This window comes from Diceros bicornis, chromosome 11 (genome assembly GCF_020826845.1).
Source record: "Diceros bicornis minor isolate mBicDic1 chromosome 11, mDicBic1.mat.cur, whole genome shotgun sequence".
NCBI lineage: Eukaryota > Metazoa > Chordata > Mammalia > Perissodactyla > Rhinocerotidae > Diceros > Diceros bicornis.
The window spans coordinates 34,029,185-34,055,791 of NC_080750.1; the positions used below are offsets into that span (position 1 = coordinate 34,029,185).

At 36.3% G+C, this 26,607-nt stretch overlaps 1 protein-coding gene across 3 annotated transcripts in view; it reads left to right on the forward strand.

Annotated features, from left to right (window-relative positions):
* The window catches only part of HHIP (hedgehog interacting protein), an 88,417-nt gene that overhangs the window by 32,583 nt on the left and 29,227 nt on the right, over positions 1-26,607 (forward strand). For all 3 annotated transcript variants that reach the window (XM_058550134.1, XM_058550133.1, XM_058550132.1), the window contains exons 5-6: positions 25,457-25,608; positions 26,007-26,180. In XM_058550134.1, coding sequence (XP_058406117.1) covers positions 25,457-25,608; positions 26,007-26,180 — 326 coding nt within the window. The remainder of the gene's footprint in view (positions 1-25,456; positions 25,609-26,006; positions 26,181-26,607) is intronic.

Genomic DNA, 26,607 nt, shown 5'->3' on the forward strand with positions numbered 1-26,607 from the left:
AAAATTTCCATTTGTCCATAACAGGGAATGGGGACTTCTTATTAACTGGATATTTTGATTAACTGATAATTTAAAAGATACATGGTGAAAATTATCAGTTTTCAAAGAAAGTATGTGAAAGTATCATGAAAAACATGTAAACACCAAGCACCGTTTATACTTAGATGCAAAATTTGAAATACTGTAGTACTCAGGTCAGCATTAGAAATATATCAGAAATACATCCCTTATCATCCTTTACGTAAAACCCTTGAGACTAGATAAGTTTCAGAATTCAGAGATTTTCAGATTTATACTTAGTCAATATGATATCATATTACGTGTTACCTGACAATCCTGGTGGGGCCTGTGATAGCACCTCATAATAAATATATTAATATATCTGCAGATAGACTTCTGAATATTCAAACTGAATGGAGTAAATAAAGACTATAAACTGCTTCACAACAGTTCAGGTCTAATTTTGCTAACAAATAAATTTGCACTAAACTTATAAAAAAGCTTTTGCTTTTCAAAGCTTTTTGGATTTCCGAATTGCCTGGAAGCCATTGTGGACCTTTTAGATCACAGCACTGTGCTTTAGCGTCGCATTTGTCCGGCAGTTAGTTCAACATCAACTTTTAGGGACAGAGCTGGGAAAGCAAAATTAAGCAAAAAAGGGCTTCTGAGCTTCAAAGAAAAGAGCTGTCACTAAGCACCATATGCTTTTGTCATAAAATCATAAAAACTTTTAGAAGTCAAAGGGACCTTTGGAATTATTTAACCTAACTCTTTCATTCTACAGTTGAGGAAACTAGACCCTAGAGCAATGAAATAATTTGAGGTTGGTTAGCCACATAGAGCCATACTGACATTGAATTATATGTAAAATTAGTCTTCATTATTTAACAAGTCTGATGTTTTGCTGTTAGCTTTCCCGGAATGTTCATGTTTCTGAGTGACACTGAACAGTGGATTAGAAATATGCAGGACATAGAGGGCATTCTAGAGGCTGGTTTACTAGAAGTGGAAGCTGGTGGCAGGGTAGAGAGCAATAGATTTGCGGAGCACAGAAACCTTCATGCCGTAGCTACCCTGAAGACCAGACGGCAAGACTGTCAGATTCATGTCAGGATGACAAGACCTGTCGGTTGTTCAAATGCTCTTAATCAAAAGAAATGCAGTGTTTTTTCATGAACACAAAGTGAAGGTCTACCAGACGCTACTTGTTCACCTATTCACCCTGGGTTAGATTTATTTCTTTCAAAACATCCCCAAATGTCAAAGTAAAAAAGAGAACTGCATTCACTTCTCAATGATATTTCAATTAAGTGGAATTTCTTAAGAGGAGACATGAAACAGCAGCAGTAGTGCTATTGATAATTAGAGTTATTTTCAGGAAAAAATCTCCACGTGTGAAACAAAATACAGATGAGATCGTTTTTTAAAAGGAGGACACTAAGACAGTAAGAAAAAGTTAAAATTGTATTTACAAGAGCAAGGATGTATGAAATATATTTTTTAAAGATCATCAGTCAGATGTTTACTAGCTTGATCTCTATTAAAATTCAAATGTCCCTGAGAAAGCTGACTCTTGACCAGTCTTTTTAGTTTAGTGAAAACAAATTTCAGCTCTTTTCTCAAATGCAGATTTTAATGATGAGAAAGCTTGAGAATCTTTGGGTTCAGAGAGGAAGAAATAGATAGCTTTAAGCAGAGAGAGAAAGAAAGGCAGAACCTGAGAGAGTTTGAACATTGAAAACAAATGTCTGGTTTTGTAATCTGGCCCACATTAAAGTAGGAACTTCCAGAATCAAGCTCCATTTTCAGATCATAGGATTTTATGTTCTTGGTCAGGAATTTTGAAACCTTATTAATTTGCTCAGACTATTGATAGACAATCTGATGTCTCTCGTTTTCTTTTTAAAATAAAGAAGCTTGGATCAGATTGAACAGAGATAAAATATTTTCTCAATCTTAATCCACACTTAGGATAAATGTCCAGAGCAAATGCTATTTACTTTATTCTTTATTTTTATAGAAGAAATAAAGAATGATATATTTATGAGGAGTTTCTGAATGTAAAAGTCGACCCATCATTTAAAAAACGGAGCTAATAACATCATTTCTTTTTGTTTTAGTAACGTTAAAGAATTAAGAAAAGATCACTGTGGTTACAGTGGTTGGTTCTTGAAAATTAAATTTAAGATTTTAGTTAAATAATGGAATTTAAAACATGTAGTAAATTATACCAACTACTTCCACGTATGTGGATATATAGCTTGTGGGCCATAGTAAAGTATACTTAAGACATACTATGTGATAATGACTTAGATTAGAAGTTGACAAACTAAAGACCAAATCTGGCCCACTGCTTGTTTTTATAAATAAAGTTTTATTGGAACACAGCCATGCCATTTGTTTACATATTATCTGTGGCTACTTTTATGCTACAACAGTGGAGTTGGGGAGTTGCCATAGAGAGACTATATGGCCCACAAAGCCTTAAATATTTACTATCTGGCCCATTAAAAAAAGTTGGCTGGCCCCAAATTTAGATGGTCAATTAGTTATTCTCAATACACTCCTCTCTGAAAAATTACGTCGCTTTAAATCTTTGAAGACACTGGACTATCATTTACACAATGATATTTTAATAAAATTAGGAATATCTTGAAAAAACATGTTTATCTAACTGCATATTTTAGTCCTATCTAAAAGAATCCTAATGTTTTTTATGGCTTATATTTCTTAGGACTTTGAATTTTTTAAGACATTATTACAAAGAACTATTTTTGTTGTTGTTGTTGTTGTTGTTTTTGTTTTTTTTTTTATTGATGTTTTAATGGTTTCTAACATTGTGAAATTTTGGGTTGTACATTTTTGTTTGTCCATCACCCCATATATGACTCCCTTCACCCCTTGTGCCCACCCCCCACCCCCACTGCCCGGGTAACCACAGTCCAGTTTTCTCTGTCCATGTGTTGGTTTATATTCCACATGAGTGAGATCATACAGTGTTTGTCTTTCTCTTTCTGGCTTATTTCACTTAACATAATACGCTCCAGGCCCATCCATGTTGTTGCAAATGGGACGATTTTGTCTTTTTTTATGGCTGAGTAGTATTCCATTGTATATATATACCACATTTTCTTAATCCAATCGTCAGTCGAGGGACACTTAGGTTGCTTCCACTTCTTGGCTATGGTGAATAATGCTGCAATGAACATAGGGGTGCATAAGCCTCTTTGGATTGTTGATTTCAGGTGCGTTGGATAGATTCCCAGTAGTGGGATGGCTGGATCATAGGGCATCTCTATTTTTAATTCTTTGAGGAATCTCCATACCGTTTTCCATAGAGGCTGCACCAATTTGCATTCCCACCAGCTATGTATGAGGGTTCCTGTTTCTCCACATCCTCTCCAACATTTGTTGTTTTTACAAAGAACTATTTTTGAGAGTTCCATACATGGGACTAGTGAAAAGAAAGTGGTGTAGGCACTTTTGATTGCATTCTGCAACTTTCTATTCTAAATGACTTAGATAGGCTTCACATCAGTCATTGGCACTCCCAGGGCTTTTATACATATCTCAAATCCCCATGGTCTTGTCCCCCTGGATATACTGCTACTCTTTACCATCAACAGTGCAACATTATCTGTATATAACTACCTCCTTCTGCACTATACAAAATAGCCTGAGAATGCTCTTTATGAGTTACATCCTTTACTGTAGCAATAACCACCTTACACTGTCATTGTCTCTCCATGTGGGCCATAAGCTCCTGGAGGACAAGGACCATACTGATGTCATCTTCCTACAGTGGTGCCTTTGGCACCATTTACTATACAAAACTGATATTTTCATCTAAAAGTGTACTTTTAGAATTTTCTTTCTCTGCCCATGCTGAATAGTTGAAATATGTATTAAAGACAACCATTTAATTTATCATTCAAACTAGGATACTTTTGAGAGTAAGGGAGAGTCTCTAAGTAGTTTACTAGAACATAGACCATACCTGTGTCCAGGCAAACTAGGGCATATGGTCACCCTAAGTTTTATAAATTTTAAAATTACAAAATATCTTTAACTGTATACCATACCTGATCATTAACCAACTCTTTATCATAAAATAGACATAAAAATAACCTTGATGATGGCAACAAGATGACTAAAAACAAAAATGTTTCAAAAATTGAGGGAATGTCAGTTAACTTGAACTTTGTGTTTTGTGCCTGATACAGGCAGCATGATGACCAAGCCTCCTTCTTTTGCTCTCCTACTTCCATAATACCTTCACCTCCTTTCAATCATCAAGAAAAGCAGGTGGCTGTCACTATAGACAATTGCCAATAAAAGAAGAAGAAAAAAAAAACAAGAGTAAGCAGGGTGCTGATCTAGGATTGTGTCAGGATTAGGAAGTGATATCTTGTATAGCCATCTTGCTTCATTTTTCTTTTTAATCATTATTTTCTAAAGAAAAAGCATAATCAAGCATGCATCAATCTTGCAATAAGCTTCACTTATATGGTAAAACTTGGGCACGTGTTAAATTATGCAGTTCACTATATTATGCCAGGACTTTCCAGTCCACCCAGAGTTTCCAGTAAAGTTCTGTTTGACCTTTGTATAAAAGACCACCTTTACTAGGTGACTTATTTTTGCTGCCCTCTTGGGTGGTCGAATGAGGCAGATTTCCCTGCTGAACAACATACAACCTTCTTTTTGCCAACTGAACATTACACTGGGATGTGGCTTGGAGGAACAGTTTCTCAATACTATAAACAACGGCTTTCTTGGAACAGCTTGTTGCTGAAGCATAAAGAGAGGTTACTCGGTTTCGCCTTGAGTAGCGTATGAATTGGTTAAGGAAGTAAATGTGGCTGACCCACCAAATTACAGTGGCCATAATATAATTAAGTTCAGTATCCTCCCTGGAGGCTCTAAGAAGTATTATTATGACACCAAACTTAAAGAAAAGGAATTTTTTAAGAGCCAGGAAATTAGTGAGAAGCGGTCTTTGAGGAAATGTTGCAAAGTTAAAAAAAATCAGTAGAAACAGCATAAAAGTTGTTCAAGGAAAAAGACTGGTTAAAATACAATGTTTTTTTATCTGTGATCTTGGATATATTAAGTCATTATCTTTCAAAACAGTAGGGTGTCTTGGGATTAGAGATGCTTTTGGAGTTAGCATAGGGAAGAAATGGAGGATTAAAGATGTATCTGAAATATTGAAAATAAAGAAAAATAGGAAATGTTCCTAAAAGAAATTATTGGGAAGACGTTTGCTCTCTGCTTACCCAAATTAAACTGTACTTAAAAATAAAATTTCTGATAACGACTTAGACTATTAAGTTATAGACTTAATATAGACTATTAAAAGGTTATTAAAGGGGCCGGCCCCATGGCTTAGTGGTTAAGTGTGCGCTCTCCACTACTGGCGTCCCGAGTTCAGAGCCCGGGCGTGCACCAACGCACTGCTTCTCCGGCCATGCTGAGGCGGCATCCCACATACAGCAACTAGAAGGATGTGCAACTATGACATTCAACTATCTACTGGGGCTTTGGGGGAAAAAAGGAGGATTGGCAATAGATGCTAGCTCAGAGCCAGTCTTCCTCAGCAAAAAGAGGAGGATTGGCATGGATGTTAGCTCAGGGCTGATCTTCCTCACACACACAAAAAAAAGTTATTAAAGACCTAAAGGACTGAGTGGAAAGAAGAGGACAAGGGAATGAGAATGTTGAGCTATTTCCTGGCTCCCCATAAGGCCGCAGCTTCATCAGCAAAGTAGCTTGTGTCATTGTTAGAACTTCCCAATAAGACTTTAGACTGGCCGCAACAGTCACGGGGACAAAACGTTCCTCAGAATATGTATGAAAGCATAAGCACTGAAAAGAAAGATGCTTAGCCTAGATTTCTTTCCAAATCATTGCTGTTCAAAGCATTGCTCTTTATCTCTTAGGTCCATGACAGATTGGCTTAAAGTAAATGATCAAGTCTTCAGGGCGAGTGGGATTTCTTCTTTGGTAATATACTATAGCTTTGTTGCTCTATGTAATTGTTATATTCAGGCAGTCCTCTTGTATTCGTTGGAGACAACTGAATAATGTAGGTAACCCTATTTATGTCTGTCTGTCTAGGCGGCAGCCATCCATGCAATAACTCCTTCAATATCCTAATAATATTCTCTTCATGTATCCTGCCCAGGAAGGCTACATTGCAATAAACATTGCTTTCATATAAGTAGAGTGCTTTGGGGTAGAGGAGAAGGACTGCCACTCAATGCAAAATGTGACCTCACAGGTGGTGCTGGTCAAACAAATCAAGGGGCTGAGTGTAGTATCTGGCAAATCATCTCTGATACAGCCCGTCTTCTACATACCTTTGGTATAGAATAGACATTAATGCATTAACTGTAAACTAGTGTAAAACTTAATGTTACGTTCCTACTTAATTGCTACCAACTTTGTGGAGGATATTTCAGTCTCCTGCAAATAGGAGCCAAGAAAGTATTAGATGTGCTTAAGGTTCAGTGAGCCTTACATGAAAAAGGGGAAGCCAGCACCTTTCAATTCTTTGGTTCTCTGTGGAGTTGCCCTAGACTGAGCAGCTGCTGTGGGGTCTTCCTTCCTCACACAATCAATTGCATCATCCCCCACCACAAAGCCATAAAAATTATTGGTCTAGTGAGTTCTTTAGATGTTCCAGGTGCCTAATAATTTTTTGGAATCTTTTTGCTATTGGCCTGTAAGCCATTTCAGCCTTACCAAAGCTAAATTTGATACCTTACACTCCATTTGCATACATCTTTTAACTTTATAGGGAAGGTGATGCATCTTTTTGAAGTTGCACTATGTTTCAGAAACTCTGTAAAATACATCCCCATTTAATCCTTACCATAGTCCTATGATTTGGGTATTATTATCCTTTTTATAGATAAGAAAACTCATGTTCAGAAAAGTTAAGTAATCTTCCCAATGATATATATCTAGTAACTGGCAGACCTAGGATTCAAATTCATGTCTATCTGACTCTGGTAATTGTGCAAAATCGTCCAGTAACATCCAAAATCCAATCTGTGAATATTTGAAGAAATTTTGCTCCAGAATCAGCACTGATTTCCAACTCTGTTGTCTTCTGTGAGCATTACATAATAAACAAATACAAAGTTAGACTCATCATGTTCCTGCTCCTCAGCCTCTGTTCTCAAGTATGGGTCAACCTTGGAACAGCTTGTTGAAGCAGACAAAGAAGCTATGCTTGATTTGGCCTTGAGCAATAAGAATTGGAAAGGAAGTTAAGTGTGGCTTGCTAGAAGAGCCCCAGTTTGATGCTGGTTGACACAGTGTCCTTGTGTAGAATAAATTAAAGATACTTTTTTTTTTGTGAGGAAGATCAGCCCTGAGCTAACATCCATGCCAATCCTCCTCTTTTTGCTGAGGAAGACCAGTTCTGAGCTAACATCTATTGCCAATCCTCCTCCTTTTTTTCCCCAAAGCCCCAGTAGATAGTTGTATGTCATAGTTGCACACCCTTCTAGTTGCTGTATGTGGGATGCCGCCTCAGTATGGCCTGACAAGCGGTGCGTTGGTGCGCGCCCAATCTGAAGCCGGGCCGCCAGTAGCGGAGCGCGCGCACTTAACCGCTAAGCCACGGGCCGGCCCCAGGAGATTCTTTTTTTGAAGTCCCAGGCGTTCGACAGGTGAAAATGCATTATTCATGCAAGTCTTGGGGAAAAGACTCACCACTGGTGAGATAAGCTTTCCCTATCCAGGACGAGTGGGAAGTTTGATTTTTCTGCCAAAATAACTTGGGAGTCTAAATGTTAGAACTTATGGAGAAGGGTTATGCCCTTCTAATGTATTTGAAGACCCCTGAGGCACTTTTGTTCTTTAGTTTTTCCAAAAAGACACATTTCATACTCCAAAAGACACATGTCATGGGGAGCATGTTCAATGTCAAAGAAACTATATAAAGTGGTAAACATTAATTAACTCTGCCAGATGAAACAGTTGCAGAATGGAGTAAATGAGGAAATGCATCATCTAAAAAGTTATGTGTAAGAATGGAAGGGTTGAGAATTCATTCTCCTATACACAAAACTTCTCAATTCTCTTGTGTCTCCCATTCTGTGTAAGTTGTAATTACTTGTAAATTGGATGTGGATAAAGGTCAAATTCATTTTATGGGTTTATAGTGGAAGCACCAAAAACTGCAACTATAAATGTCATTGGAGCACTCATTTCTCCAACAAGTTTGGTGTGTTATAAATGTCATCCAGGGCCCGTTCCATACCAGTAGGCAGATATCATTTGGGAGCTGGTTTTAGATACTGAAACCGTTTTAGTGACAGATAAATAGCTTCCAAAGAGTTTGGGTTGCAAAAATGAAAAAAATCTTTTCATAACTTGGTGGATTAGGTCATACAATTGTCCCAGTCCATAGTGTTTAAGCTACACCTGCACACGTGTGACTTAAAAAGACAGTTTGACTTGAGAGGGCTTTTATTAATGTATTTTATTTCTCCCAGAAGGTGTTCTTTATAACAAACAGGAAACCTCACTAAATATAACCCAAAGTTTAAGCAATGGAAAGGCACATAGATGATGTCGTACATTATAAATATTTTTTGTACTTGCTAGTTTATTTCTAAGGAAATTATGAGAATGACATCATAATGATGACTGACTTTTATTAGTGTTTTTGCTCTGAAGCTCTAGACAAGTAGTTAGGAAGAAAAACAAATTGTCTAGTGTTATCCCCTAATATTTTACCTGATGTTTTGTAGTGACATTAATCCTAGGAAGTAATTCTAGGACTGTTATATTATCATTAGTTCTCTTTGACACATTTATCAGGAAAAGCAACATGGGAGTAAAGCACTAAATTTCTCAAAACTCCTGATGGGAAATAATTACCTTTTATTTTTGTCTGAATTACTGCTCAGATTAGTCTACAACTCAAACAACAATTTTAGACTAATATTTTATAGACTATTCCTTGCTGATAGAGAAAGTCTATTTATAACAGTTTATTATATATTTTAAGAATATGCTCCTTTGTTTTACTAATACCAAGTGGAAGTTAACTTTCTATTCTTACTGAAGCTTTACTGTATTACTTTTTCTAGATAAATCCTTTTAAATGACGTTTTGATAGAATTGAGCCTTAGAAGAGCCTGGGGTAAAGATATACATAACACATGAGATGCAGCTATAGGTCTTATAGTCTTTTATTCATACCCTCAAATATTTGAGTGCCTATTAAGTGTCAGCCATTGGGCTGAGTGCTGATACAGTTGAAGAATAATAAGACTTGATTTCCATTCAAGATTTCTTCTTTATGGGGTAGGGAGACTGGTAGGTACAATCAGCACAAAATGACATGGTAGTGGTGTGGTGTCTTAGCAATGTGTAGAAAGTACTAGGAAGAAAAGAGAGGCACAATGAGCTCTGGAGTCAGAGACTTGGCAGAAGAGCTGGAGCTGGGTCTTAAAAGATCAGGAAGTTCTTCCAGAGCAACTAGATGGGGATGGTCTTCCAAGCAGAAGGAATAGCCAAGTACAAAGCCATCAGGATGTGAACGTCTAGGGGAGCATCGAAGTTGACTGGCTGAAACGACAAGAACATGAGAGAGAATGACACAAGTTGAGGCTGGAAAAAAAGGTTAGGGCTGTCTTTTGAAGGGTCTTGTGTACCCTATTAAAACATTTGGACTTATTTTTTAGGTGATGAGAGTTAGAGTGTTTTGTTTTGTTATTGTTTTAAGGAAGCAAAGTAAAATGATCAGATTTGTTTTTTATAAACCTGTGTGAAGGAAGTGGGGTAAGGCTCTTCTTGTCATCAAACATAACCAGTAGAAACAAAAAATTGTCATAGCCAAAGGAGAAAAATGAGCAGTCCTTTATCCTGTCCATGGTTTTCTTACCTCCATTTAGATTTATATCAGGAAATTACTGGATTCAAAGAAAACTTAGCTTTATCTATGTTTTAACCAGCACAACAACAATGGATGGATGCCAAAGTCACTCCAGCATTAATAAGGGCAGTTCTGTCTTGAGCCATTTCCTGCTTCTAGACTGTTCTAGAATGATGTGTGGTATTATACAAAATAATATTCATTGTATATTTAAGACTTCTTCAGATAATCACACATGTATCTGTGATAGTCTACTGTTTATCAGACAGTGGAAAAATTGCCACTTTTCAATAAAAGCAATAACTTCCTTTATCATTTTTACAATGATAAAGCGTGGGTTTCCAGATACCTAAATTTCTAATATTCACATCAACGTGGCCCTACATTTTGGTTATAGTGTAAGGAAAAAAATCCTTAAAAAGTTTTATATTGTACATATTAATTTTGATGGGTAAAACTCACATTTCCTGAGTCTCTGATTCCTGCTATCCAGGCTTATAGGTGGAACAGAAAAGGCAATATACTTTGTATCTGGAAATATTTAAGAAAGAGCAGAACAAGGCAGCCTGTTGATATTGCTGATATTTGTGTCCATAATTCGGCTGGTGAACCACTGCTTCCGGAATTTTGCTTTTTTAACCATATGATGATTCTTGAAGTATCTATGTAGTTTTTGCTAATGTGTTTGTTTTTATATTTTCTTTTTTAAAAGTTCACACATTATGTATAAATACAAACATAAGTATCTTTATTTATGTAGTTAAATAATTCTGTGTAAATTTAGATTTCATACATAAGAAGGCCTTTTAAGTTGGTTCCTTTATTTGATTTCAAATAATTACTTGTTTGTACAGTAAAACAAGCAGCTTTCCTGCAAATGTCCCACACAAGACAACCAAGCGCCGCCAGCAATGCCCCTTCCAAGGCCTCACCCCTAAAGTTACTTTGTCACACATGCCGTCAAATGAGAGAAAAATCAAACATTTTCTCCAACTATAGTTTTCCACTTAAAACCATCAAAATGCAAAAAAAAATTTTCCCTATCAAAATGAAAAAATTGGAAGTGCCTCAGAGGAATAATTGAATTATCATTTCTCTTAGAGCTGGCGTTATATATTTTAAGAGTGGCATCTTGGTTTGGAGTTACAGCTCTGATAAAATAATCAGAGAATGAATAAACAATTATTCATTCCTGGATAGAATCCTAAACTCTGGATCCTTCCTTATATGTCAGGACAGCACTCCTGTTGCCTACTGTCATGTACGTGAACTATAAGCCCAGCCCTCTGCCCCCCACCATGAAGAAGAAAAGAGCAGCTAATATGTGCCAGCTGAGTGCTAGTAACTTAAAATTTTTATTTTCTGTATTTTTCATTAAAAAAGAAACTTTATGAGGGGCTAGCCCAGTGGCAAAGTGGTTAAGTTGGCGTCCTCCACCTCAGTGGCCCAGGGTTCGTGGGTTCGGATCCAGGGCACGGACCTATACACCACTCATCAAGCCATGCTGTGGTGGCATCCCATATACAAAATAGAGGAAGACTGGCACGGATGTTAGCTCAGCAACAATCTTCCTCAAGCGAAAAGAGAAATGAAGATTGGCAACAGATGTTAGCTCAGGGCCAATCTTCCTCACCAAAAAAGAAAAGAAAAGAAAAGAAACCTTATGAAGTATAAGTTATAATTCATTTACAATAGAAAAAAACCTGAAGCTCAAGGGTGCTAAATTACTTTCCCAAAGTTAAGCAGCCTGTAAGTCACAAAACAAGGATTCAAACCCAGCTCTCATACTAAAGAACCCACATTTGTTCCACTCTATTAACATGTGCCCTCAGATACTTAAAACTCTCCACAATCAGAGAGCAAGAATGGGAGAGCGTATGTACTTTTGTACTCTTCCCTTACACTTCTCTTTTCCCAAAGAATCATACTCAGTATTAACAGTGTCTCTCTGGGAGATGCTATTCTTTCTTTCCTTGGAATTTTCTTCCTTTTCACTCTCTGGACCCTTGAATTCTTAGCTTGAATGTATATCTTCAGAGAGGCCTTCCCTGACCCCCTGGTCTAAATCATTCTCCCTCTGATATGCTTTCCCCTAACACTCTATTCTTTTCTTTTATAGTCATCTCCAAAATTTAATCATGTATTTATTTGTAGGCTTACTTGTTTAAACTCTCTTTCCCCAACTAGAATACAATAGTCCCAAGTCATGGCATATAGTCATAATGGCAAACTTCTATTGAGCACCAACTGTGTGTCGAGGGCTGTTCTACATTTTGTCCATTAACTACCTCAACAACCACCTATGAGATAAAAAATGTTCCTGTTTTGAAGGTGATAAAGCTGAGACACGAGAGAGGCTAAGCACTTTCCCATGTCATAAAGCTAACAAGTTGAGGAGCCAAGTTGCAAACCTAGGCAATCTAAACCCCTGAGCCCATACTCTTGAACACAAATGAACAGGAATTTTATGTACAATGACACGGAAGCAGCTGGCTTACCATACTTGCCACCTGATGATTGAGTGGAGTGCTGGAATCTGGGAGCGAGAGCTATGCAGTGAGCGAGGATGAATGGTAATGACGTTATAGATGATGAAGAGAGTGGGTGCTGGCAGTCGGGAAGTGGAACCTTTATAAACACTTCATTTACCCTTTGATTTAGAACCAGGAACTTGTCTCTGCAGGGTGAGTCTGTGAATTAAAATGAGAAGCATTAATTTGCCATCAGTTTTGTCCAAATGGCTGCATGTTGAATTATGAATGTATTAAAAAACTCTGGTCTGTCTTTCACTGTTTGGCTTTTCCTTCAGTTTACTCAAAACAGAATCTCATGCGATGTTAATTATCAGAAGTTCCTCCAAATTCTGCCTTTTGGTCCAAGATCATATTATCCCTAGATTTTTAAAGTAAATTTTGCATTAAGAATTATAAAGGAACGGAGCTTCCTTTGCATTGAAAACTCTCCTACTGGTGAAACTTCCATAGAAAAGGTGAACAGCCAGACACTGTCCTCCTTAAAGTAAATCTTCATGTATTTAAGGCAAGTTACTTATACTCAGATTTTTTTCTTTTTTAAACTTAAGAAATCCAAACCCTCCCTTTAGTCTTTCTTCATAAATCATATTCTGATTTTATAATTACTTTCCTATCTTTATCTGGAATTCAGATTTTTCAGGTACCTATAATATATGGTTCCCACACTTATTTCATCTTAATGGAATAGTATCATATTGTCCTGCTTACAGAAAACATGAAACTGCAAAAGTTTATATTTTGTAGTGTTACATAATTTAATGGTAAAGATTCATTTTTTTCAGAAATATATATTAATTGTTTTTATTCAGAATTAGTATAAATATGTAGTATATCAAATATCAAAGAGAATTGCTTAATTTGGATATCTGAGGCATAGCAAATTTTTGTTTTCTAAATGTTGATTTGTAACTACTATTTTGGAATGAGAATGATTTTTTAATGTAAACATGAATGTTTGGATTGACCATTTTTTAGTCTTTTAGTATTGCTGTGTTGCTAGAATTCTGCATTTGATCATTTTGTAAAATAGTGATTAATGAAAATATCAAAGATTCAAAGAATTTGATTTTGCTGTTTTGGTAAATTGCAAGTTTAACTGACATATAAATCATGTAAATGCAAACTCTAGTCAGAAGATAATTTTAAAAGTACCATAATTTTTATATGACCTTGAAGTTCCGTTGCATAACATTTCAAGAGAAGTCACATAGAGGAAACCTCATATTTTCTTAAATTTATTAGTGCTTCTTGGTGGTCTAAACTGTTGGAGTTTTTTTTCAAGGTTTCTTTTCAAAGCAGTAATCTTACTTAATTGTTTAATGTTTGTTCTCATATAAGTCAATTTGAGTTCTTTTTTTAGAGTAACAATAGGAAATATATAATGACAAAGAGCAGTGAAACATAACCAGGAAACTCAAGTATACTAGTGTTATATTTCTATGTAATGATGTGAAGATAATTCTTTTAGCTGCATGACCACCATATTAGCCACACATCATAAAAAACAAACTTTATAAAAGCAAGAGGTCAAATTCATTAAAAACAATTTTGTACCCTTTGCTATAGTTAAGCATTTATCTTTAATATTGTGATTTTCCTTTCATTGAAAGGACCCTGAATTTCCCATTATCTGACAGGAGCAAAACGATTTTTCAAACTACAAAGGTATAAATCAGATGAAACTATCAAGAAAACATGCCTTCTATTCCTGGGTTTAATGTTTAAAACAAAATGGTCAGTCTTTATGCCTCAGAGATTTTTAGCTTTAAAGATGGTAAACAAAATCATATGAGTCCATTTTATCTCATTAGTTTTCAATATAAAAATTTAATATTCCTAATAATGTCATTAAAAGTTTTACTTTTATTCTTGTAAAAGTTAATAGTCATTATGCTTGTAAGACCTTTTTTAAAAAACTATGATTTATACAATGTTATAAACCAATGTTACTGCAATAAACAAAAAATTAAAAAAAAAAACTATGAAAAATTATTTTTCTTTATTATAGACCAAGTTATTCTAAGAAGGATATTTCCAAGTCGTAAGACAATAGAAGGACATCTTCCTACTCATTAAGTAAAATAAATTTGGGGATTGAAGAAGTTAATGTGTTTTCTAAATTGTCTTCCTTGTTCCAAAGGAATTATTTGCTTTTCTAGCAAAGTTTGCCCAATATTTGTCAATTTAATTATTTTTAAAAAATATTTATACTCTAAGAATGGTCCTAAGAAGGAAATCCTTGAGGGAGTGTGAGAAGGAAAAATTGAAACTCTCAAAACGTAAACAAATATTTCCTTTATTCTTTAGCATCATCAGATCTTTGGGGATATGTATATTTTTAATGACGGTGCATATTCTCACATACTCCCTGAATAATCTTATATTCTTCCTTAATTTATAAGTGGAGATCCAAATTTGAATCTAAATTCAGTATCTTTTTTAATTTATATATATGTGCATGTTATATTAGTCAATATTGCTCTAAAGTAATTTTCACAGCTGTTTGCCAATATCAAGAATGCACATTTTTCTATCATAAATCTTAGAAGTGCATTTTTATATGGAGCTTGGTTTTGGTGGGGAGGAAATGTCATTGTGATTTGCCATCAGTGTTATCAGAGAACACGCAAATGTTGGGATCGATTTGTTTCTCCTGCTGCTTTTCCTTGTTTACTTAAGAAATTACTTTATAGTTCACTTTAGAGTGTACGAACAGTATATATATTTTTTAACTGAAACAAACAAACAAACAAGTAATATTCCTGGGGTGGCCAAGTATGTAGTTTCAAATCTAGACTAAAGATTCAGATTACCTCAAGTCTTGCAAATCATTAATAAGGTACTGGTAATACAAGAAACGTAAATCTGCTGAAGAGATATAGACAGATCTTTATCAAAACTATGTTCTCAGTCTGATGCTAAATATAAATATAAATGTGCCTTTCCATGCCTGTAATTTTCTGAAGTCCAAAAGTTCTTTGGATGGTAGGCAGCAAGCTAATACTTCCTCTACATGGCTTAAATACATTCCTCGTCTGATTAAAAAGTAGGGCTACACATTCTCTACTTCAAAATCACATTCCTATCCAAAATCTTATTATTTTATGGGTCAATTGAATTTGAGGATGGCTCTTACCTTTCTGTCCATTGTAATAGCTATATCTTCAATTCAAATATCACGGAGGAATTTACAGTAGTTTTGCATTCATTGCCTTCTTTGATTATCTGAGCAACCTTACCAGGGGAGGAAGGATACTTACCAAGAAGTTTTTGTTTGCCCCTCTACCCCATTAATAACCAAGTAAACTTGAAAGGATTGTTGAGTGTTCTGCTCTATTTTTTGGTGGTATGCTAGTTTTTATGTATGATTCATCTAAAAATCTGGTAAGAAATATCTCTTTTCTCGTGTTTAATTAATTATCTCTTTAATTATTTTAAACCCTTGTTTAATTTACAAAAAGATTTGAGTGCTTCACGTTGAAAGAACAGGCATAAAATTGTAAAGTGGAAAATTTTAAAGCGGAGAAAAAAGAAAAGAGCACAATAATAATGGAGAGAGAGAATAAAAGTGTGAAGGAGAACAGAAATATTCTATGGTGGTGAGCTTGCGAGAGCTAATTGTGCTCATCTCTTCACACACCACAGTCAATGGCATCAAGTTGCCAGTCTGAAATCGACCATGGTGAGAGTATTTACACCACGGAAATGTACACAAATCGGGACTTTTTTTTTCCAGATATGTAGTTGGTTTGTCAGCACATTGCCCTAAAACCTAAATTAACCTTTGTGTTAAATTACTGAGATATAAGCTTCATTTATTTCCCTGTAGAGCTTTGGGAACCTAAATAAGACTGTTTCATCACTGCCTCAGTCCATGAACAATGGGTGCTGATGAAGGAATACTATCTATTCTGTTTATTGATTTCTTCATTTAGAAGATATTTGGTGAGGCAGTGAAACATAGTAGTTTACGTTATTTGTCCTCCAATCACAGACAATCTCTACTTTGCCACTTCTGGTTATGCATTTTGGGCAAGTTACTCAAACCCTCTATGCCACTGTGTCCTTATCCAGAAAATAAGGATAATAATAGAATAGTGTTAAACTCTAGAGTTGCTACAAAGTATAAACAAGATAATGCTTGCAAATTACTTCACACAGACTGGAGCTCATGGTTAAGAGCTCAATACATGTTCTGTTTTATGACAAGGCTGCCATTGTAGATGAGGTCCTTTGTAAGACACCAGAAATACCAAAATAAGGTCCCTGCCTTCAGGAAGCTTACAGTCTAATGGAGAATTGGTAGTTCCTAATTTATGTCTCTGACATTCTGCTTTGTCTATGTGGCTGCCAAATATTTTACCCTTTTACAATTCAGTCTAGAAATGTGTACTTTTAGAAATCTAAGGTCCAACATTTATTAAACCTAGAGATTGTAATAGAAGAGTCTAGTGAAGTTACAAAGCTTTTTTTAATTGTCATTTTTAATTCCCATGAATATTCTTGTAGTTTTCATCAAACCTTTCTTTTCATATAGCCTAAACACACAGCAAAAGACCTTTGCTTTCTCAAAGTGTTGCCAACATTTCTATAAATTTTCTTTCTTCAAAAAAGTGTTTAGTACTAGATTTTGTTTCTGAGAAGAGTTTATAACTTTTTTGTAGTTTTATTATTTTGTTACTTTATTATTTAAACTAGAAGTTTCACACAGTTTAATTTCATTGAAGCATTTTGTCTTTTAGAGAGGATGTTTTGGAGAACTGAACTTTGGAATATTACAAATATTATTAACTTTTGACACATGTTGAGCCAATAGTTCCTAGTGTTCAAGCCATTCCCTGATACCATATTGGATTCTGTGGGCAGCTAACTGCTGTCTGAACAAGATAAAAGTCAACCCGCTATCTGTTATGCTATTCTCTATCCAATATCACAGTTTAAATAGGTAAAAAGCATAGGGAAAAATAGAAATATGACATTTATTCCATTTGACAAATATAAAGTTTATATAAAATAAATCCTATACATACATAAAATATTGTGACCATAATAATTTTTAGGTATGTAACTGAGTATGTATATACATTTTTCCCCATTGGTGTGAGATGTCAAAAGAACATTAATTATATATAGAATAAGAAGCAGCTGAGAATCTGGAAATTCTAGAAAATAACCACTTCTAGTATCTTCCCTCCATGTAGATCATAACTTAAACCCAGTGTGACTGATTTATTTTGTTTATGTTTGAAAAGAGTAGGGAAAAGAATTGTTGAAGGAAGTTAGTGTGACTTTCAGGTAGCTGGTCTCCATCTAGAATATCTTTCATTCTCACATTTGTACTTTTCTAATCTGTCTTTGCATTTGCTACTTTCAGAAGATAAAATGTACAGTCCTAAACACAGATTTGACACAAACCGATTGCTACATACCAGAAATTACATACCCCATGAGACACTTCCTAAACACTCTGAATTGCTGGGTATCTTCTAGCAGCTCTCCAACTTCATTTGTAGCAGGACATATTTCTTTGTCAGGGGAGTGTGGCGGAGCTTGGGTCCTGCCAGCATTTGAAAATTGTATATAATTTCTTAGAGAATTGGAACAGTAGGTAAATACAATTAAGCAGAAATGAGGCCTCAAAGAGAGGAGCTGAGCCTCAGCATTCTGTTGTCAGAAGTCAGAGAATAATTAGAGTAAGTTAAAAGACTTATCTAAAAGAAAAGCCAAATCTAGAAAAATAGAGGAAATTTTAAAGAAAAGGGGAGAATTACTACTCTAAGTGATAAGTCCTCAGTATTTTGTGGCTGGTTTCATCCTCAGAGAGTAGTGAAGGTAAGAAAAGCCAAGAGTGAATAATAAAATGACACAAGATATTTTATAAAAATGTTAAATTTCAAGGTAAGATTTGTATGAAAGACTACCACATTATTCCAAGTATTCTTTAACTTCAACTTCTTTGGTAGAGTTGATCATGATCTCCCTCTCCCTAGAAAGGAGGATGGGCTGAGGAACCGCTCAGGTTTTTTTCTGGAGTGTTTTCTGACACCAAATGGGAGGATTTTTTTCTCATGCCAACCAATTCTTCAGCACCAACTGGGTGTCCAACAATTCAATTCAATTCAATTCTGATACTAACTATCCAGGATTAACCCAGACCCTGCAGATTAAGGGCTCAGCCCCAGAAAACTGCTTCCACTTCAGGCATCAGCCACAGGTGGGGTGCCTTGGCTATCTACATTTCTGCCCAGCTGACTACAAATTCAGAGGTTCCCACAAGCTCCCCTCAGGCTCAGTAGTTCACTAGAATGACTCACCGAACTCAGGAAAGTGCTTTACTTAATATTTCAGGTTTGTTATAAAGGCTACAACTCAGGAACAGCCAAATGGAAGCGATGCACAGGGCAAGGTGTGTGTGGGGGAGGGGGGTGGGGTTGGTGTGAGCTTCCATGCCCTCTCCAGGCGTGCCACCCTCCCAGCACCTCCATGTGCTGACCAACCCAGAAGCTCTCCGAATCTCATTGTTTAGGGTTTTTATGGAGGCTTCAATACACAGGTATGATTGATTAAATCATTGGCCATTCATGATTGAACTCAACCTGCAGTCCCTCTCCCCTCCCAGCAGGTTGGGGGGTGAGGCTGAAAGTTCTAATCACATTTTTTGGTGTCTCTGGCTACCAGTCCCCATCCTATAGCTATCTAGGGGCCCACCAAGAGTCACCTCATTAGCATAAACTATGGTAAGGTTGATAGGGGCTCATTATGAATAACAAGAGACACATACTCATCACTTAGGAAATCTCAAATGTTTTAGAAGCCCTGTGCCAGGAACTGGGAACAAAGACCACATATATTTTTCATTATATCACAGGACCAAATTATATAATCCCTCCCGTAAGCTAACTCAGGATCCTCGGGCGATTGACTGCTCTTCTGAGACCAAATTAGATTTTTGGAACTAGTGAAAAGCAATGCTTCTCATCTTTCCCAGGATTTGTGAAGAAATTAATACTCTACAATGTGTTTCAAAACTTATGAACAAAGCAAAATAATACAGTTTTAGTGAGCTTAAAATCCTCCAGTTAGTAGAACTAACATTTAGCTAACGTTTAACTTTACCTTCTTTGCATCCTATGATTAACACAGGAGCTTTGCTCTTGACTGAGTTTATATATGAAAGTGTCACGTGCCCACGTTATCAGATGGTTTCCTCCTCCTCAGGTGCTTTTCCTTCCTTCTCTTGAGCATGTTCTGTTGAGAGTGTTGGTTGTTCTTTCAATACTGACAGCTAAGAGAGAATGCTTACTATGGCAGAGCTTTCCTTAGGTATCTCCTTGTAAACCTATAGATGAACATCAATATAGAGGAGACTATCCTCTTTCAGGGTGCTCACTTGAGGGCATGGCCAAGACGGATCAAGTCATAAATGCCTTGGATCCTTTTTTAAAAACAGATGAAAATATTCCATGTGGTAGGCAGAATAATGCCCCTCCCCAAAAGATGTCCTCGTCGTAATCTCCAGAACCTGTGAATATGTTATATCACCTTTCATGTCAAAGGGAAGCAAAGTTGCAATGGAATTAAGATTGTTAAACAGCACATAGGGAGATTATCCTGGATGACCTGGATGGGCTCAGTGTCATCACAAATTCTTCAAAGTGGAAGAGGGAGCGGAGGAGGTCAGAGATATGAGATGTGCTATATGATAAGGACTCAACCCACTGTTGATAGCTTTGAAGATGGAGGAAGGAGGACACAAACCAAGGCGTGCGGTGGCTTCTAGAAGCTGGAAAAGGAAAGGAAATGGATTATCCCTTAGAGCCTTCAGAAGGGGATACAGCCCTGCCGACATTTATTTTAGCCCAATGAGACCCATCTTGGACTCTAGCCTACAGATTTTAAGATAATAGATTTGTATTGTTTCAAGCCACTGAGTTTGTGGTGATTTTTATAGCATCAATAGAAAACTAATATAATCTGGTATTGTGTTTGAACTAACAATTCTAAAACAAATCTATTTCTCATTTCTGAACAGCAAAAGGTTCCAGTCTAAGAGAAGCAAAGGTTTGCATGAGGAGAGGCCAACATTGGTCCCCAGGTCTTCTTGTTCCTTTCCTGATGTCTGCCAGCAAAACATAGACATGTGAATTAAGATGTGAATTAATTAAGACAATTAATAAAGGAAATGTGATGGCCTGCCTCATAAAAAATATACATTTGTTAGAGAATTAAAAATACCACCACTCCATTCTTATGTTAATTCTTAGAAGCTTTTCATTATTATGAGAACAACAATTCTGCCAGAGGTCTTCATTCATACCTGTGTGCCTGTGTCATGTACATAAAATAAATTAGAGGATGGTCTTGCTGCTTGCAGAAACTCTGCCTAATTCTTCATGTAACTTAGTTTTCATATAACCAAGCTTTTTTCTTTTCCTTAGCAAGTTTGAGAATGGAGAAACTTCAGGTGCTAGTATACTAATTAGTCTTTGTGTCAAAGTTACGCAGAATACATATTTATTCTCTTTAATACATGTTCTTTGGGCCATGCACATTTCTAATAGTGTAGCATTGTTTAACCTCCCCAAAAGTCAGCATCATCAAGAAGTATGGTGGGAATGAAACAACTGAAACCTGTACTTTGTTATCTGCTTTCATTTATAAGCTCCTTGAGGGCAGGGATTGGTTCTTATTATCTTATCCCTAATGCTATAATAAATACTTGATGATTGAATGTTAAATAGAAACTTTTTTTGACAAGGTGGTAAAAAGGAATGTCTGGAAGTTAGCACTGCATTATTTACTTTAATTTACATTTTACTGCTTTCTCAATGCCATAGGGTTATTTTACAGACTACCAAACTTGAAGCCAGTCACTTGCCAAAAGGTTATTAAGAAAAACTTTGCAAAAACGAGAAATGGTGCTTCCAATTCAGTGCTACCCAGTCCTGTTCCCTAAAATATACAAGTCAGCATTCCCTGAAAGAGATTAAGGCAAATTTTAAAGAGGTCAGAAATCGGGAAAAATTAACTTGAACCACACTGAAAGTATAAAAGGAATGTTTTCTCTAAAATAATATCACAACGAAAGACTGCACCACAATTTCTCTTAAAAAAGAAAAAATAATTTCTGTTATAGTCATTTTGTGATTATCTCTCTTTTTCAAATAGATACTTCATTTTCTTCAAAACTGAGGAATATTCTTAGTCAGTTGGCTAGAACTTTGATCTGTTCACTAGAGAAGAGTTTATCCAAAACTACAGGACTAGATCTGATCTTGTACTTACATTAAAGTCATCAATACTCTGTTTGGGGTTTTGTCTATTTTCTGTTGATCCTGTGAAATTGCTCCTGAGAGCTGAATGATAATTGAATGGCAGTTAACTCCTTATTAAACATCCCTAAGGGGGTTTTATGATTTACTCTGAAACATGGGTCAGTCTCAATGTTCCAAATGTATAGGGACATTATTTTCAAACCATTCAACTACCTGATTTTGAGGAGTTATTTGTGCTTGGCATGGGGCTGTCCGGAAGTTGATGTAGTACTGGGAGGGCTCAGCAAAGGGGAAGGGCGAATCTCATGGTAGACTACAATGCTAAGCTTGGGTGAGGCTCCAGTCAGGAAGCTTAAAAAAAGGAAGCATAACCCAAATAGAGGAAACTCTAAAGTATTGTTTGTACATTACTTGTTGCCTGGTTGGTTCTAGCAGTGATGTCCATTCCCAGAAGTACAACATGCACACAAAGCGTTCAGTATTAATACTGAAGTACAAAGTATAAATGTGAATATTTGGACAAATCACTGATTTTCACATGGGTAAAGATAAACATTTTGGACATTGGTTAACAGTTTTCAAAAGTATAATGTTAAGAAGTCAGTGTCTTTTTGAAAGGTGTGTCTCCCCGCACCACGAATCTTCCATGTGTCATTCTATTCCTGTGGTTTTCTCCCTTTTTAGCCAGCTTGGCTGAACTAATCACTAGAGATTCCTTCTCCCCAGATGCTCCCTAGAAACAGTTCAATACTTTGACATTTCTGGAAGGAGTGCATGAGTTTAATTCCATAAAATTACACGTAATGAGGAAAAAGGATGGGAAGGAGTAAGAAGAAGATAGTCAGTAATATTGGCACAGGGCTTTCTGCTGAGCCTGGGAGAGCTGGTCTGCTGACCAGTCCTGCTCCCAGGCACCAACCTTCAGGCTCTCAGGCTGGGGCAGTGTCCTAATGAAGACTACAGTTGAGGCAACCATTGAAGGCCTGGAGGCCTCAAATGTCTGGTAGTGTTTCTGGTGTTGTGGCCTCTGACCCTGGTCCAAAGTTAAACCTTCGACGCTCAATCAACATTCTTCTCCATATAGAGCTTGAAAAATGACCCAGATCTCTAAGATAGGTTTGCATTTGAGAAGTAAATCATGATTTGTCACTAGCATGCTTGAAATAGACAACATAACTGAAGGCTGATCCAAGCTAAATGTGAGCTATCAGTACTTTAATCTCCTGACAGCATTGGTATATCCCTCTTTCCCAATCTCTGAACATGTAGGAGTCGTGTTATACTATGTAATTTAAAAAACTAATTTCGAGAGATACTCTAGGTTATTTACATAATACGTTAAATTTTTTCATCCATATAGTTATGAAAGTGAGTATTTCTCTGAAAAGACTTAAGAGTTATTAGTCACATTTCTAAATCAACCAGAACAATACTTCGCACCTGGAAGTTGACTTAAAAAATATGAAATCATTTGTAATGATTAAACAAATGTAAATCCTATAACCTGAAAAATTCAGAATTATGACATTTTTTAAATTGCTTTTTTTGATTTACTTTTTTGTCATTCAGATATCTCATTCAGTTTCCGTATTTGGCACTTTAATAAATGTCGGTGATGCCCCCAAATTCATTCATGTGATAGGTGAATCTCTAAGATGAACAACTATCTTCTATCACTTGTAGATTTGTTTAAATCTCTTTTCCCATCTGTCTTTCGACAGTGCATGAATTCTACATTCCTAATTCCTGAAAAGCAGCCAGCAAGTTTTAAGCCAGGTTGCTATCCAATTCAAACTGTATTTCAGATGATTTGATTAAAAACTACAAAAGAACCACTTGCAACAAAAGCTTCTTAGAGTGGAACAGAAACATTTGTGAAGGAGGCATGTAGGACTTACCCCACACTCACAGCTTCAGAGGGAAATATATGCAGAAAAGGAATAAATCACAAACTAAATCCCACCCCTCAGCCTCCTTACACATGCATCAAGGAGGTTTAAATGTGCAGTGGCTTTTCTACAGCTGAATCTTAGTTACACATCCCAGCTTTCAATGCCTTACAGGAAAGGCAGGAGATATTTGATTAATGAAGATACAAAAAGAAAAACAGCAACATCAAGTCAATATTAAAGTCATCCCAAAAACAGAGGCTCATTCATAAATCATAGTCATCAGAGTCTTACCCTTCAATGAGATCTTTCTTTCGATTAAAATTCAAAGTAAGCATATTGTGATATGCAAATGAAAAGGTTGACTTTTTTGATACTTGAATAATGATCAAGTAGTTCTGGGATATTTGCATCCAAGTATTATTTATGCACTCTTAAAGTTTGGATGTTTCCACTTTGAATGGCATATATTTGAAAGCAGCTTTTCTCTAATACAGGAAACAAAACAAACGATGTTTATTAAAAGTGAGCTTTTATGCCCAAAATATTAAATTTACAAATCCATGTCGAATACAAACTACAAACAGTTCCATGCTTTGCTAATAACACATGCTGTTCCGAGGGACAAAATTGCAAGAGTACTTCCATTATTGAGCAGAACCTTGTGAAGAAGTTGCAGTGTTAGAGATTTTTCCCCTTCTCTAACACTTCTGAGGAGTAACATACAGCTTTTTGCCATAGGAGATGTTTAATGAAATAGTGTGTATCAAGTGATGTACTAGAAGCAGTTGCAACATTCAATTCTTATGTCATGTTTTTCACCATTGTGGATAACTCATCAGACTACAGAGAAAGTGCTCACTGGTTTACTAGATTATGAACTTTAAGTCTCTGATCTAAATAATTTTAGGTACTTTGATTTCATTATAGAAATTCCTAGACTACTTATGGGATAAAACAAATGCTAAGACCATATTGAGTTTCATCGAGCTGAATTAGCAGAAAATAAAAATAAAATGCCTTTCTATTTAAGAACATGATGATGTTTTAATTGTTACAGCATTTGGCATGCCTAATGTATACAATCCTTGACATTCACATAATCACAAAAGAAAGTTGTTTGGGATTTTTCTTTTATTTCCTAGTGTCCCCTTTCCTCTCTAGTATTTCTCCCACCCCCACCTCAGCCCTGCTTTTAGCTCTCCTCCCATCTCTCCATCCTTCTATAAGGAAAAACTCTATGCAGTAAAGGGATACATGTAAAAATACCTCATTTCTATGTAGATAGGCCAAAGCTGCTTATTACCTAGCTATGAAGAACAGACCACCATCGTTGTGACAACTGATGTAGATGCCTCCGGGGTAAAACAAAGGTTTACATATTACACAAGCAATTTAACTGTTTTCTAAACATATTGCCAAGACAGTGGGAGTTGGCAGCCCACACTGTGTTTTAGGTTTTGGAGACTTGGATTAGAAGTGACTGCTGATTATGAACCTTTTTATTTGTCTTCTATGAACTACCAGCAACCTAGTAACCCAGCAAAGAATTCTTCACAGCACTTATACTTGTCTTCCTAGCTTCCCAAGATTACATACACAAATCACTTGACAAAAGTGGTGCAAGGGTCTTGCGCATAGATAACCACACAAGACAATTGTCTTGTTCTAACCCTTAAAGAGTTCCGCAAAGTGAAATGTTTTATAATCCTTTTTTGTGAGGTAGGCAAGGAAGAAAAGAAAAGAGTTTGGGCAAAGATTATCCAGAAGAAAGAAAGAGACTCTTTTGGGGTTCCAGCTGAAACACAATAAAGAACATAATTAACTTCACAATTCTTTGTGTTTTTCATTTGACTGCAGGGAGGAGATGAAAGAGGACTGCTAAGCCTTGCATTCCATCCCAATTACAAGAAAAATGGAAAGCTCTATGTGTCTTATACCACCAACCAAGAGCGGTGGGCTATCGGGCCTCATGACCACATTCTTCGAGTTGTGGAATACACAGTATCCAGGTATCACTAAAATGCATTGAGGCATAAATATTTTTTAATCTTATTTTCTCATTATCTCTTCATAATTTTTTATTTAGAAGTTACAAAGAAATAGCCATAAGGTGGCAATAATTAAACCATAATCTCCATCTTGCTTAAAACCCCATATGTGTCTTTAAGGAAAATTGAGAAAAATGATAGCTTTGGCACTTTTCCTCAATTATCTTTCAACTTAAGTACTACTTCTGAAACTTAGAAAATAAGGTAATTTTTCAGTCATTTTTATTTGCTCCATTTCAATTATGTTTGCTTATTTACATGCCAGGTATTTGCTTCCCTGTTTGTGTACATTTACTTACTAATGGATTCACCTTACATCTTTAACAATCATGGTGTATTGTTTCCTCCTCCCAATGTAGAAAAAATCCCCATCAAGTGGATCCGAGAACAGCCAGAGTCTTTCTTGAAGTTGCAGAGCTCCACAGAAAGCATCTGGGGGGACAACTGCTCTTTGGCCCTGATGGTTTTTTGTACATCATTCTCGGTGATGGGATGATCACACTGGATGATATGGAAGAAATGGATGGGCTAAGGTAAAAAAAAAACAACAGGTTCCTCTTGATGTTAAAATGTTTTAAGTGCCAGGAAAAAAGGTCAAAGCCAGTGAGTTAAGAAGTCTTTGACTTAATATCCCCTTGGCTAAGTATTTAACTTTTGTTATCAGTGTCTGCATTTATAAAACGCAGAGGAATTCAATAACACGCTGATATCGTATTTTTGAAAGTCACTATCCCCAGATGTCCTAAACTGAGTTACTGCTGTGTGGCTTGTGCTCGACACACAGCTGTATCCACAGCCCCGAGAAACATGCAGCACCTCGTGCTCTGCTCAGCTGCTGTTGTTCAGCCACCCTGCGCATCCGTGCTGCCTTCAACACTGCGTACTGAGCTAACATGGTCCAGTGAAGCTTCCAGGGGGACAAAAGAGACATGGATTGGCAAAAAATAAAGAGGACAGATG